The following is a 14,375-nucleotide window of genomic DNA, read 5'->3' as shown; positions in this document are numbered from 1 at the left end:
CTCTACAATAAATCAAAAAATTAGCTGGGTGTGGTAGCGCATGCCTGTAGTTCCAGCTATGGAAGGCTGAGGCAGAAGGATCACCGGAGCTCAGCAAGTCAAGGTTGCAGTGGCCACTCCCGGGTGACAGAGTGAGACTCCAACTCAAAAACAAAACAAAACAAAACAACAAAAAAAGAAAATGAAGACATTACATATGACTTTGCCAATAAATTTGAATATTTAGATTAAAATAACTATTTCTAGAAAAGAATATATTACCAAAAAATGATTCAAGAAGAAATAGTAAATTCATACAGTTCTGTAACAAAGTAAATTTCAAAGCAAAGAATATTATCAGCAATGAAGAGAGTAATTTTATAATGATAAAAATATTATTTTATCAAGGGGACATAACAAATCTAAACAATTATATTCCTAGCCAGAAAACTGGAAAGGAAATGGTTTTTAAAAATGATAGGAAGGGAAAGAAAAATATAAAAATCCAAAATTATAGTCAGAGGTTCGAACACCTCTCTCAATAATTTATATCAAAAACAATTGATACAAAAAGTAGACAGCAAATTGTAAATCTATAGAAGACTTAAGCAGCAGTATCAACCAGCTTGACATAATTGATGTTTATATGATGTTCTACCAAAGAATAGCAGAGTGAACATTCTTTTCATAGGCACATGAAAAATTTACTAAGGTTGACCATATTCTGGGCCACATAGTGTCTCAATAAATTTAGAATATATCAAAGCATGAAAAGTATCTTCTCTGACTACAGTGGAATTAAACTGGAAATCAGTAACATTTTGGCTACCTGAAAGGTTGAGGTGGAATGATCACCAGAGCCCAGCAGGTTGATGCTGGGTGGCCATAAGTGTGCCACTGCACTCCAGTTTGGGTGACAGAGTGAGACTCCAACTCAAAAAAAAAAAATCTGGAAAATCCCCAAATATTTGGAAATTAAAAAATGTAATTTAAGCAACCCACAAGTCAAAGAATTGAACAGAATAAAAATGAAAATTCAACATAGTAAAATTTGAGGGATACAACCAAAGTAGTATTTATAAGAAAATTATCATAATACATACTTATATTTTAAAAGTATCATATTAATGACTTAAGCTTTGATCTTACGTAAAGATAAGAGTAAAATCAAAATGAAATGGAAACAGAAAACAATAGAGATAATCAATGAAATGAAATGCTGACTCTAGCTAGACATGTCAGGAAAAAAAGAAGACACAAATTACCAATATGAGAGAACAAACCTCTTTATGGATATAAAATCATAAAAATAAGTTTATGAAAACTTTATATTCGTAACTTAACAACTTAGATGAAACAGACAAGTTCCTTGAAAAATATAAATTACCAATGCTCACTAAAGAAGAAATGGACAAGTTGTGGAATAGATTAGAAAATATTAAGAAATAGCCTATATTTATGAAAAAAGGAAATTGAATTTGTAGTTTAAAACCTTGACTCAAAGGAAACTCCAGATACACTTTTTACTGAAGATTTCTAGTAATCTTTTAAGGAAGAAATAATATCAATTCCACATAAAATCTTCCAGAACTAAAGAGGAGTTCCAACTTATTCTATAAAGTCAGTATTATACTGATTTTAAAACCAGAGAAAGACATTACAAAAAACTACAAACAAATGTTAGTCATAAATACAGACACAAGAATGTCAAACAACATTTTATGAAGGTTAGTATCTAAAAAGGATAACACATCGTGACCGAGAGGGTTGTTTTTTTAACAAGAAATACAAGGTTGGTTTAACATTTGAAAGTTAACCAATATAATTCACTCTACTAGCAGACTAAAAAAGAAAAATCATATGGTTTCAAATAGATACAGAAAAGGCATTTGGCAAAATTCATCCCCCATTTTTGATAAAACTCTCTGCACACAAGGAATGGAAAGGAATTTCCTCAGTCATACAAAGGGCATCTATGAATAGTGTTAAGCAATATCATACTTAATGGTAAAAGTCTGAATACTTTCTCTCTGTGATCAGGTACAAGACAAAGATGTATGCTTTCATCACTTCTATTCAACATTATATTAGAAGTTCTAGCCACTGCAATAGGCACAATAGAGATAAACAGGATGTAGATAACTATAATATAAAAAAATTTGACTTCAACAGAATTATACATTTTGATTTTTTAAAAGATGTTGTTATTTTAAAAAACAGAAGCCTCAGGCTGGATGAAAATATTTGCAAAACATACATGTAACAAAAGATTTAAATCTAAAATATATAAAGAACTTTTACAATGTGATAATAAACAGGCAAATAACCCAATCTAAGAAATAGGTAACAGATTTGAACATACACTTCCTGTAAAAAGATACATGGATGGAAAGTAAGAATATGAACAGATGTCAACCTCATAGATCATTGGGGAAATGCAAATTAAAACAGTTTGTTTCTTTAAAATGTAGACATACAATTACTATGTCTATCCAGTGACGTCACTCCTAGGTATTAATATAACCCTAAAGAAAAGGAAGCATATATTCATATAAAGACTTATACACAAATGTTCATATTAGCTTTACCAAAAATTAGAAACAATCTAAATGTCCCTTAACAGGTGAAAGGATAAACAAATTGCAGGATAACATACAACTGAATACTACTCAGAAATAAAAAAGAATGAACTAGTGATGCACATAGCAACATGAATACTTTTTTTTTTTTGAGTCAGGGTCTCATCTGTCACCCAGGCTAGAGTACAGTGTGACATGATCACAGCTCAACATAGGACTACAGTTATGAGCCACTATGCCTGGCTAATTTTTTTTAAGGTAAACACTTGATCACTTTATTCACTTTATTTTGTCATGTCATTCCTTTTTACACAAACTTCCAGTGCATTTTCTTTCTCTTTCTTTCACTGTCTCTCTCTTTCTCCCCCCACTGCGAACCCCCCCATTGGAGTCTCACTGTTACCCAGGCTGCAGCACAGTGGCACATTCACGGTCACCCCAGCGTCGACCTGTTAGGCTCCGGCGACCCTTCTACCTTAGCCTCCCTAGTAGACACCATGCCCGGCTAATTTTTTTTATTTGTTTATTGTAGAGACGAGGTCTCACCATGTTGTCTGGGCTGGTCTCGAACCTGCGAACTCAGGCAATTCACTCGCCTCGGCCTCCCAAAGTGCTGAGATTACAGGCTGAGCTACCAAGCCCGGCCTCCAGTGGATTTTCATTGTCTCCAAAAAAAACCTCAGACTCACCACCTTGGCATTCAAGACCCTTAATAATCAACTTCCACATAGCTCCATGACCTCTCCCCACTTTCCCAAATACACTCCATTCAGATAGGTCTTCTCCGTGTTCCTACGTATACCACTCTCTGTAGCAATCCTTGTGCCTCTGTTGTTCTCCACACCTGCATTGCTCTTCACACTCCTCTTTCTTGTGCCTGTATAAATGCTTCTGTCCTTCAGGGTCCACATAGAGGGCCACTTCCATGGAGCCCTTCTGCCTCAGCATTTATAGATCTTATCCTTCTCACATCTGTCTCTTAAAGCCTGACCACAAGCTGTTGCTCTGTTGTGATCTTTACCGTACTGTACTGTCTTTAGCAGAGGATAAATATCTTGAGGGTATACAGGGATAGGGCAGAATCTGAATACGTCTAGCCTATCAGTATGGGTTAGCCTAGAGCAAAGGCTTATAAATTGGCAGGAGTTAATTGGTATTTGTGGAGCTGACCATTTCATTGAAACATATATTCAGCGCTTACTGTGTGCCTCCATTTTGCTAGCTAAGTGTCAAGAGGTTTGTCCCCACTGGGATAGGTAGACCTAGTTAACTCCTCTGGGAGAGGTAGACCTGAGTTGTAGACCTGTCTCTGCCAGTAACTTCGTATACTTGGGAAAGTCATGTAGTTCTCTTATTTCTTCATTTCACAAGTTTTACTTAAACTTATGTGTTAGGTAATATGCTTGGCACTGGGGATACAGAGAAGAGTGAGATCAATCAGTCCAAAAGTATGTATGTGCACAGTTATTCATAATACAATGTGATAAGTGCTATAGTGAAAGTATATAAAAATGTCATGAAGAGAGGAGGGAAAGTCACACTTAGGGGCTTACTAGGTGGCAAGTATGGATACTTTCAGTATGTGCTGAGGGGGCATGGGGGCAGGGCTTTGAGGAAGGTGGATATTTGGATTGGACAAATCGGTTACTGAATTGGAGGATAGAGGGAGAAATAAGAAATGCCTTTGCAGAATATGTTACAAGAACTGAAAGGTGTGTGTCTATGTACATTGTACGTGTATGTTAGGAGGAGATGAGAGAGTGGAATGGATTACAGAGGGCCTTGAGTGACATGCTCAGGAATTTGGAGAAAGAGTTGAAAGTTCCAAAATTAACTGTGTGAAAGGAGAAAGGAAATGATAAACAGGAATGAATAAAAAACTATGTTACTCCCTCCTGAAGCAGGGTGACTATAGTCAATAATATTGTATTATATGTTTCAAAATAACTAAGAGCAAATTTCAGATGTTTTTTGACTTTTTGCAGAGACAAGGTCTCTATGTTGCCTAGGCTGATCTTGAACTCCTGGGCTCAAGACATCCGCCTGCCTCGGATTCCCGAAGTGCCGAAGTGCCGGAATTACAGGCATTACAGGCATTACAAGTGCCGGAATTACAGGCATGAGCTACTGCACCTGGCCTGGATAAATCTTAAACTAATCATGCAGACTTAAAGAAACTAGATATTAAAAAAGAGAACTCACTCAGCCAGATGTGGTGGCTCACGCCTGTAATCCCAGCACTTTGGGAGACTGAGGTGAGTGTATTGCCTGAGTCCAGGGTTTCGAGACCAGCCTGCACAACTTGGTAAGACCTCATCTCTACAATAAATCAAGAAAAATTAACAGGGTGTGTTGGTGCTTGCCCATAGTTCCAACTACTTGGAAGGCTGAGGCAGAAGAATTGCCTGAGCCCAGCAGGTTGAGGATGTGGTGACTGTGAGCATGCCACTGCACTCCAGCCTGGGTGACAGACACCAACTCGAAAAAGAAAAAAAGAAAGAAAGAAAAAAGAGAAAACTCACTACATGATTTGACTTATTTATGATCTAAAAAATTCCATGCTAATCTTTAGTGACAGAAAGCAGATAAATGTTCTCCCTGCAGGAGAACCAGGGTCATAAGAACCTTTTAGGGAGTGATAAATATGTGTGTTTTCTTGGTTTCAGTGGTAATTTTGCAGGTGTGTATATGTAATTGTCAAAATTCATAAAATTGTGCACTTTGAATATGTGTATCTTATGTCATGTTAATTGTACTTTACTACAACCGTAAAAATATTGTGAAACATGATGAGTTTTCAGAAAAGTATGTGAGGAAAGGGAGAGGAAACGAAAGAAGTCAGACGAAATAGAAGCTGTAAGTAGCTGTTCTTTACCTTTCTAATTACTAAGGGATTCTCACTGGAAGTTCTGAAACATTCTTTGAGTTTTCGGCTGGAATCTGAAATGAAATGGAGGAAATGTATTTAGATTAAACTGAAAGAATTTCCATCACGCGGTATATGTGTCAGTTGCTGAAATAGATAAGGGTATGCCTGTATTTAAATTAAGGTCAATTCAGGGATCTATTTTTAAATATTAGGAAACTTGCAGATAAAAGGGCATTATAATAACATAATAAAAGCATAGTTAAAAAACTATTTGCCCAAGATCATGATATAAAGACACATTGCAAGTGCTTTTTTGATCTAGTTAAACCAATTTTAAAAGTACATATTTCAGTATAAGATACTTTTCTCTAGTCCCTGTCCATATGACTGTCACTTCCTCTAATTAAAGAAAATGTATGTGTTATTTGTCCTGTAGACAGATAATATTTGTGTTATGATTGCATTCTTTATTTTATTTCTTCTATGAGTTTCTCAACCCTACACACATTTTGTAGTCACATAACTAAATCCCCCTAAATTACCCTAACGCCACTTATAGTTGTGCCTAGTTTCCATTTACATAAATTTAAAGATATATTCTATATAAATGAGGCTATCTCTTTTACCAAAGCCATAATTTACCACAAAAATATTTTTGAAAAGATGGAAAGATTTGTGTATAAAAGCAATAGTAACTAAATTCACTAGGTCTAGCTGAAGAAACATTTTTTTAAAAAAGCGTAAAGTTACTTCTCTCCAAGTAATGAAAACAAAATTATGGGTGGTGAATCTATTAAGTTAGTGTTCACTTGTATGAAACAAAAACCACTCTATTATAAGCAAAAATGTAAATAATAGGCAATTAGGAGTTTGTAATATTGTTGGAACTGTGAACTCTGGTCAAGATAATGACAAATCACTCCAAGAACAATATCTTGGACCTGGCCCATTCAAGCAGGCACAGCCTTTATTACAGCCAGGAGCAAGAGGAGTCAGGAAGCCACTGCCTCTTGAATGGCTGTTGCAATATCCATAAGGCTAAAAGCTAGACACTGGAATGCTGCTGTGATCAGAAAGTCACTGTTTATGCTGATTTTGCCTTTTGAAACCCATAAATATAGAACCTGAACATGGGGATGTTGTAGCAGAAAATCTCATGTCTCTAGTCATGCTTGATAACAGAAAGCAACCAAAAAGATGACCTTAGTCCCATATTTGCCATAGAAATCTTATCAGACACCTGATTCCCATCAAGGGCCTCTTTCTTGCAAATGTAGTTTTGTCTAGGTTCTACAGTGAAAGAGGGGACACCAGAAAGAAGGTGAAATAAATTGGCTTCAACTTTTCATTGCTAGTGAAGGGGAGGGAAGAAGAACTCTTAAAAGGATGAAATGAGTTATATGTGAAGACTGTGGCACAGTATCTATTACATAGTGAGTACTCTATAGATGATCACTCCCACTGCTACCTTTTGAGGTACACTGCTACCACAATATATATATATATATATTACCACATTATACACTGATAATTTTCATGTATGCTGACAGTTTTAGTAGTAGCATGTAATTTATAGCTTGGTAGAAAGAAAAGAACTGGATATCATTTCAGCCATGTGGATTCCTTTCTTCTATTTTATCTTGCCCTTTGGATTTTGCCACACTTTACTTTTGATCAATTTGTTTTCCCTATAATTCAGTAAACATTAATTAATTAAATTGTTTATTAAGGACTAGGCATTGTGTTGGGACCTGGGGAGAAATGCAGAATGGCAAAAATACAGAAGGTAGTAACACCAGGGCCTGGCATTAAGGAGGTGACAGTCTATGAGGAAAATGTAAACATGCAATTCCATCTCTATTGCAGTTCCTGGACTTGCTTTTTGTCTGACGTAACCTCTCTATCAGTGTTGGCTAAATATTCATTTCTGCCATCTCTTAGTCAGTCTTGTAGGAACTAAAGACTAAAACAACACCAAATATGTCTTGGATATAATTAACAATAATAGTAGTAACATTTAAAATATTAAAGTGCTATGTAAATGAGATTAGACGAGTGAAAAATTTTGTAATGAATAACAAAATTTATGTTCTTCATAGTGAGGAAATTTTTATGACTTTTAAAAATCAAGGCTGGGCCCAGTGACTCAAGCCGGCAATCCTAGCACTTTGGGAGGCTGAGATGAAAGGATTGCCCGAACCTGCGGGCTCGAGACCAGCCTGGGCAACTTGGCGAGACCTTGTCTCTATAATAAATCAAAAATTAGCCGGGCATGGTAGCACGTGCCTATAGTTCTGGCTACTTGGAAGGCTGAGGCAGAAGGATCACTGGAGCCCAGCAGGTCAACGCTGGGGTGGCCATGAGCATGCCACTGTACAGCAGAGTGAGATTCCAACTCAAAAAAATAAAATAAAATAAATAAATAAAAATCACTGCAGTTATTTTATCAATCATATAGACTTTCCTTCTGATTGTTGGCAGGAAGCATAAAGAAACATTTCATCAATTGAGAGGAACTCACCAGAATGAGGCTGTGGTGACACTTTGACACTGTTTGGGGCTGAGGATGCTCCGACAGGGCTCTCCAGGACTTTTGTCCTGGGTGGATAACTGCATTTGGCAAATGGTGCTCCATCCTCCTCTACATGGTAAGACTGGTCAACACCTGACAATGTTCTGAATGTGTTCTCATCATCATTTACAGTACAGATTGGAATGTTATTCAAACCTAGGTGAATAAGGAGAAAAAAGACCAAATGACCAGATTAAGTTTGGGGCAGTTTTTTTGTTTGTTTGTTTTGAATGATCAGCAATTTCCCACCCAAATATTGTTAAATGTATGTAAAATGTTAGACTTCAAATTATATGAACCAGCGTTAGATGGATAATCTCTGAAAATCAGTGTAGCCATTCTGTTTGAAATACATGCTTCTTTAAAAGGGTCTGTCATTTTGTCAGTGTGGAAAACCAGAACCATATCTTTGGTCTTGGTCTGGGAGTCAGGTAGAGTAGATCTGCCTTCATCCCAAACAGATCTGTCACTTCCCAAGTCTTGATAATGACCAGGGAATAGTGCTAACCCTTTTCATGAATGTCAGATATAAATCTTTGAAAGCATTCAGAATGTCCCAATGTAACTAGGTCTTCTAAAAAGGTACACTGCCGTCAGTCATCTGGAGGGTTTGATAAAAAACAGATCGCTGGACCCCACCCTTCCTAGTTTCTAATCTGGAAGACCTAGGGTGAGTCTTGAGAATGCACATTTATAAAAAAATAAAATAAAATAGAATAAAAGAAGTATACTGGCTTTTTCTTTGTGCAGGCAGAAGGTAAAAACCTATTGGAACTAGAGGCAAAAGACAGAACAAAGTAGCTTGTAAGGGAAGAAGAAAAGAGAACTTGGTACAAAGGAGCCTCCTTTCTCATGTCAAGACTTCTGAGTTCATTCTCCTATAACAGCTGTTTGCTTTTGGCTCAAATACAAGATTTGATTCAAATATTAAATTGCAGACATCCTTTTTCAATATCTATGCTAAGTCATGTGGAATTAGACAACTCAGGAAATAAGGGTGTGCAGGGCATTGTTTTCTGTTAATCAGTGAGTTATAAGAGATAATAAGAAATGACTGTTTTTCTCCCAAGAAGTTTCCAGGCAAGCTTCTGGATAGTGTTTTTCATTCTTGTTTATTCTTTCAAATCTCCCTCTAATACCATCAATTCACCCCATTCAAAGGATATCAAAAAGATCTTTGCTGACAACTGTCTGAAATACATTCCAATCACTCTATATTCCCTTATGCTGTTTTATTTTTTCAAAGTGTTTGTCACATGTCATATTCTATCTATTTGTCCATTGCTTGTCTGAGCTGCACTAGAATATCAGTTTCATGAGAACAGGGATTTCTGTCTGCTTTGTTTGCTACTCCATCCCTATGCCTGGAATAGTGCCTTTCAGGCAGAAAGTATTTGTTAAATAAATGAATAATATAGCCAAATATAAAGTTTTTACAATACTAATAACTTTACTGATAATAACTGACTCTAAATAGAAATGAGAGTAAAATTTTTGAAAACAGCATCACCTCGGTGGCTCAGCCTGTAATCCCGCGCCTTTGGGAGGCTGAGGTGAGTGGATTGCATGAGTCCGCGGGTTCGAGACCCGCCTGGGCAGCGAGACCTCATCTCTACAATAAATCAAAAAATCAGCCGGGCGTGGTGGCGCATGCCTGTAATTCCGGCTACTCGGAAGGCTGAGGCGGAAGGATCACCGGAGCCCAGCAGGTCGAGGCTGCGGTGGCCGGGAGCGGCCACTGCACTCCCGTCTGGGCGACAGAGTGAGACTCCAACTCAAAAAAAAAAAAAAAAAAAAACAGCATCACATTTTATCATTTTATATTAAATACCTAGGTTAATGACTGGTGCAGGTGCATAGTGAAAAACTGTCTACCAAATGAAATATATAAAACCTTAACACACAAGCAAGTCAATAGGAATACCCATTGCATTTCTCCACAATGTCCTTAACTAGTAAAGAATGTGTGTATATGTGTGAGTATATCTGCATGTGTGGGGGTGTGTGTGTGTACATGCGCATATCGGAGAAATTTGCAAGAAAAAAATCTTTTATCCATTCCTACTTTTTTTATTTTTGTTTCCTCTACTGGTTCACACATTTTTCCATATTTTAATGTGTATATAATATATATACATGTATATATTACTTAATTAACATAAACAATATGAAAGAATTCAGATTCCACCTATATAAGAGCATAGAATAAAAATGAGTAAAGGGTTAAATGCAATGACATTAAAGTGGCTTCAGAGTCAAATGGGGCAACATTAAATGACTTAGAGCTAGTCAAGAAAATATGAGATTAAATCCAGCATTGAAGAAGGTCAGCTACAGTCTTGGTGGGGTTTTATTGACTTCCTTGCCTATACAGAAGGATTAGGTAATGGAGTCTTGGGCTAAAGAAAGACCAGCTCCCCCTATGGGGAATCACGCTTCTGTTACTGTAGTGATTATACTCATAAAGAAGTGTTCATCTTGCTTGAGAGTTCCAGGCAAAGATTCAGTTCTCATGGCCCTGCCTAATTCTCTGATTGACACACAGTCTCAGTTTGATGAGAAAGTAACTAAGTTTTCTGTGCAGGCTAATTGTTTCCTTAGTGGATGAGTATGCTTAATACTGGAAAAATTTAGAATTAAAGAGAAATAATTAAATAAGATAAATGAATACTTAACATGTAGATAATAAGCTAATTTGGAATATTAGAATATCTAACAAATTAATTTTGTAATTACAATTTTAAATGTGCATAAAATAATTTTACATTTCTGATTTTAAGTTGAAAACTATGAAATTATTATTATTAAGTTGGTAAACAGTAAAGAAATTGTTTAGATTATATATTTATAAGTTTAATTTATTGAATTTACAGGAGTTATTTCCAGCTCGGTGATAATTTGTTAAGAATGTCAAACATTCAAAAATAAATCAAATAGGTTTAATGAATAATTGCCATTTAAAACCTTTAATGGCATTTAAGTAACTCAGTTTGTAAATGGGACCAATTATTAATCAAAGACACTTCCACTTGAAGTGATTGTTAAAATTTACCAGATTTATAAGGAAAACAAAAAGGGTTGGGGTTAAAAGTTTTCTGTTCAGTTGAACCTATATTTCCACGTGAACATATATTACAATGAGCAAGGCTTTGTGATAGACATTGTAGGGGATTTGAAGACACAAAAACCAGTCCTTTGCCTGCCAACGGTTTTATGTGTATAATCAGTATAACATAATTCAAAATAGAATGCGAAATAAAATATGGAAGAGGTATATGAGGGGGGACCCCTCCCAAAAAATAGAAATAGTTTTTGGAAGGCAGGCCCCTTTTTGTACAGGTTCCCCTGCTAAGCGAGTGTTCTAGGAACACATTGGCATCAGTGTACTGGCTAGCATTGTTGTGGAGACTGTGTTTGTGTTTGGCTTCAATGAAATTTTTATTGAAGTTTCTTTCAACGCACTTCTCCGTTTCATGACAGGTGATTTGTGAGCACACCTGCCCCACACCATGCTGAGTGTTCAGCAGTTTTTGACCAAAAATGACATGACCTCCATACCCCACGCTCCCTCTTCACCCAATCTCACCCCAACTGACTTTTTTTGTTTCATCAGATGAAAAAATCCTCAAAGGGAAACATTTTGCCAACGTGGAAGAGGTGAAACAACAACAATGTCAAAACAGCAGAAGCACTAAAAGGCATCCAAATTGACAAGTACCAAAACTGTCGTGAACTGTGGAATAAGTGTTCTCAATAGGTGTATTAAAGTGGAGATTACTTTGGAGGTGACTGAAGTTCAAACATAAGAGTATGTAAGAGTAAATACACAATTTTTTATAAATAAATTCTGGGTTTTTTGGGTCCCCCATGTATATCAAGTACTTTCAAGTATTTAAAGCCAGAAAAAAAATTATATTTAGTTTAGGAGTATTTTGTTCTTCATAGAAAAAAAAGTTTCAGTTAAATGTGCTTTTTTGTTTTCCACATGTGAGTTGTGAAAAGCCATACCCTCCAATTTGACCAAAATGATGTAGTCCAAGCACATCTATGTCTTCTTTACTATAACATCTCTGCTTCCCCTTAGCCTTCATTTTCCTAATATACTTTAGGAATTTGACTTTGCTGGTCATCCAGCCATTCTCCTTGGATTTGTTTTTCTCTGCAGGTTCTCTCTGTGCTGTGTAAGCAGGCTTTCTTCTTGCTTTTCCTCAAAGTTCAATCTTCACTTCTCTGCTTCTCTCTCTGCCCTGACCTATCCCTCATCCTTTTCAACTTGGATGGCTGAATCAGTCCTTTATCTCTCAATCTCTAGTGAGGCCCTGGTCCTCTTCCACATTCTACAATACAGCTAGAATAATTTTTCTAATGAAATAAATTGCTCAAGGACACACAACCACTAGATTGCTGAAGTAACATATAAATCCTGTTTAAAATCCTTCAGTAGTTCCACAATTTTATCTGGATGCAATTTAAACTCCTTTCCTTCCATAAGAATCCATCTAACACCCTACATGTGGCAGCCACTCCTAGGGAAATTGAGATAAGAGGTGAACAAAGCAAACACATCTCCTACATTCATGGACCTCCTCACAGCTTAGTGGAGGAGATCTAATACTATTCAAGTAATCATGAAAACAAACATTTAGTCATAAGCTGCAATCACTGCATAGTATATATTGTGATTTGCCTACCACCTACCTAGAGCATGCCTTCAGCCCTCAACTGCCATGAGTCACACTGAGTCTCCCTCTAGGAATTGCTCTTGTTTGAAGGAATTGCTCATAGTTTATTGTTTCTCATTTTTCAGGCATTGGTTTAAATTTCACTTCAGAGAGACTCCCCATGCTTCCCATTCTCCATTTTAATTAGATTGCTGAAGGGTTCTTTTGTGCACTATGCAAGCTTGACCCGTGAGTGGTTTGTGGGCATTACAAAGACCTGGTCCCCTTGCCTGGAATTGAGGCACCTCTGAAAGGCTGTTCTAGCTCCACTACTCTTCGTGGGACTGGCTGAGACCTCTCTTGTATCTGTGGGGCAATTCAACTTTTCCTTCTGTCAATTCTGCTTCCCTCCCCCAAGTCTTGCTTATTGGTATTATTCCCCAAAGGGCTCCACAGTAAAGCTCCTTCACACAAATCTACACCTCAGCGTCTATTTCCAGAGAAGTTGGTCTAAGACAATTGCTCTGAAGGGAAATCTAGGCACCTATAAGAAAATACCATAAGGAAATCTAATTTAGATTAAGGATGTGAAGCTTGGCCAAGTTGCTCTGAAGTGATATCTTAAATCAATACCTGAAAAATGAGAAACAGCAAATGGGGAAGTTTTATGTCTAGTGGGAAAAGCATGTGTGAAAATCCAGAGGTGGGAAAGGTCTTGTTAGGTGTTCAAGGAACTTAGACAATTCTAGTGTAGCATATGCCTAACTGGAGGGCAGAGGGGGTTGTTATGAGATGAATTATAAGAGTCAAGCAGGGGCCACATCATAGGGAACATTTTAGCCTATGTCAAGATAAATGGTATTATCTCAAATGGAAGGTTTTGAGTAGCAAAATTTACTTTTTTTATTATTGTTATTCAGATTATCACTCTGTCGCTCAGGCTGGAGTGCAGTGGCACAGTCATCTGGATTCAAACGATCTCCTGGACTCAAATGATACTGCTCCTCAGCTTCCTGAGTAGTGGGATGACAGGCGCACAGCCACCATGCCCAGCTAATTTTTAAATTTTTTGTAGAAATGAGGTCTCGCTATGTTGCCTAGGCTGGTCTCAACCTCTTGGACTCAAACAATTCTCCCTCTTTAGCCTTCCAAAATGTTGGGATTATAGGCATGAGCCACCATGTTCAGCCAAATTTACATTTTAATATAATCATTCAGGTTGTTCTATGGAGAATGGACTAAATGAGGGCAAGAGTGGAAGGAAAGCAGGTAGGAAGCTACAAATTGCAGAAGCAGTAGTCAGAGCAGAAACTAATAGTGGCCTAGAATAGGATTGTGACAGTGGCCTTGGAGACAAGTGGTTTAACTTACAAAGTATTTAGAAGAAAAATGACAAGATCAAGTGAAGTATTGCAAGGAGAAGAGAAAGAAAGAGAAGGAAGAGCTAAAGAAAAAATTCAAATTTATAGTACCATTTATTTGTTAGGGTAGACTAGTTGAAGGACCTCACTTTTTTTTTTTTTTTTGAGTTGGAGTCTCACTCTGTCACCCACACTGGAGTGCAGTGGCCACTCCCGGCCACCACCTCAGCCTTCTGAGTAGCCGGAATTACAGGAACGCACTACCATGCCCGGCTGATTTTTTTGATTTATTGTAGAGATGAGGTCTTGCTGCCCAGGTGGGTCTCGAACCCGTGGGCTCAGGCAATTCACTCA

The 14,375-nt window shown here is 37.2% G+C and overlaps 1 protein-coding gene across 1 annotated transcript in view; it reads right to left on the bottom strand.

Annotated features, from left to right (window-relative positions):
• Window positions 1-14,375, bottom strand: part of CUNH4orf17 (chromosome unknown C4orf17 homolog) — a 43,580-nt gene that overhangs the window by 21,092 nt on the left and 8,113 nt on the right. Inside the window, exons 3-4 of the mRNA XM_008052449.1 lie at window positions 7,949-8,155; window positions 5,434-5,498 (exon numbers count right to left, since the gene is read on the bottom strand). Coding sequence (XP_008050640.1) covers window positions 5,434-5,498; window positions 7,949-8,155 — 272 coding nt within the window. The remainder of the gene's footprint in view (window positions 1-5,433; window positions 5,499-7,948; window positions 8,156-14,375) is intronic.

This window comes from Carlito syrichta, unplaced genomic scaffold (genome assembly GCF_000164805.1).
Source record: "Carlito syrichta isolate Samal-C Ts95f unplaced genomic scaffold, Tarsius_syrichta-2.0.1 Scaffold274468, whole genome shotgun sequence".
NCBI lineage: Eukaryota > Metazoa > Chordata > Mammalia > Primates > Tarsiidae > Carlito > Carlito syrichta.
This window is presented reverse-complemented; position numbering and strand designations above follow the sequence as displayed.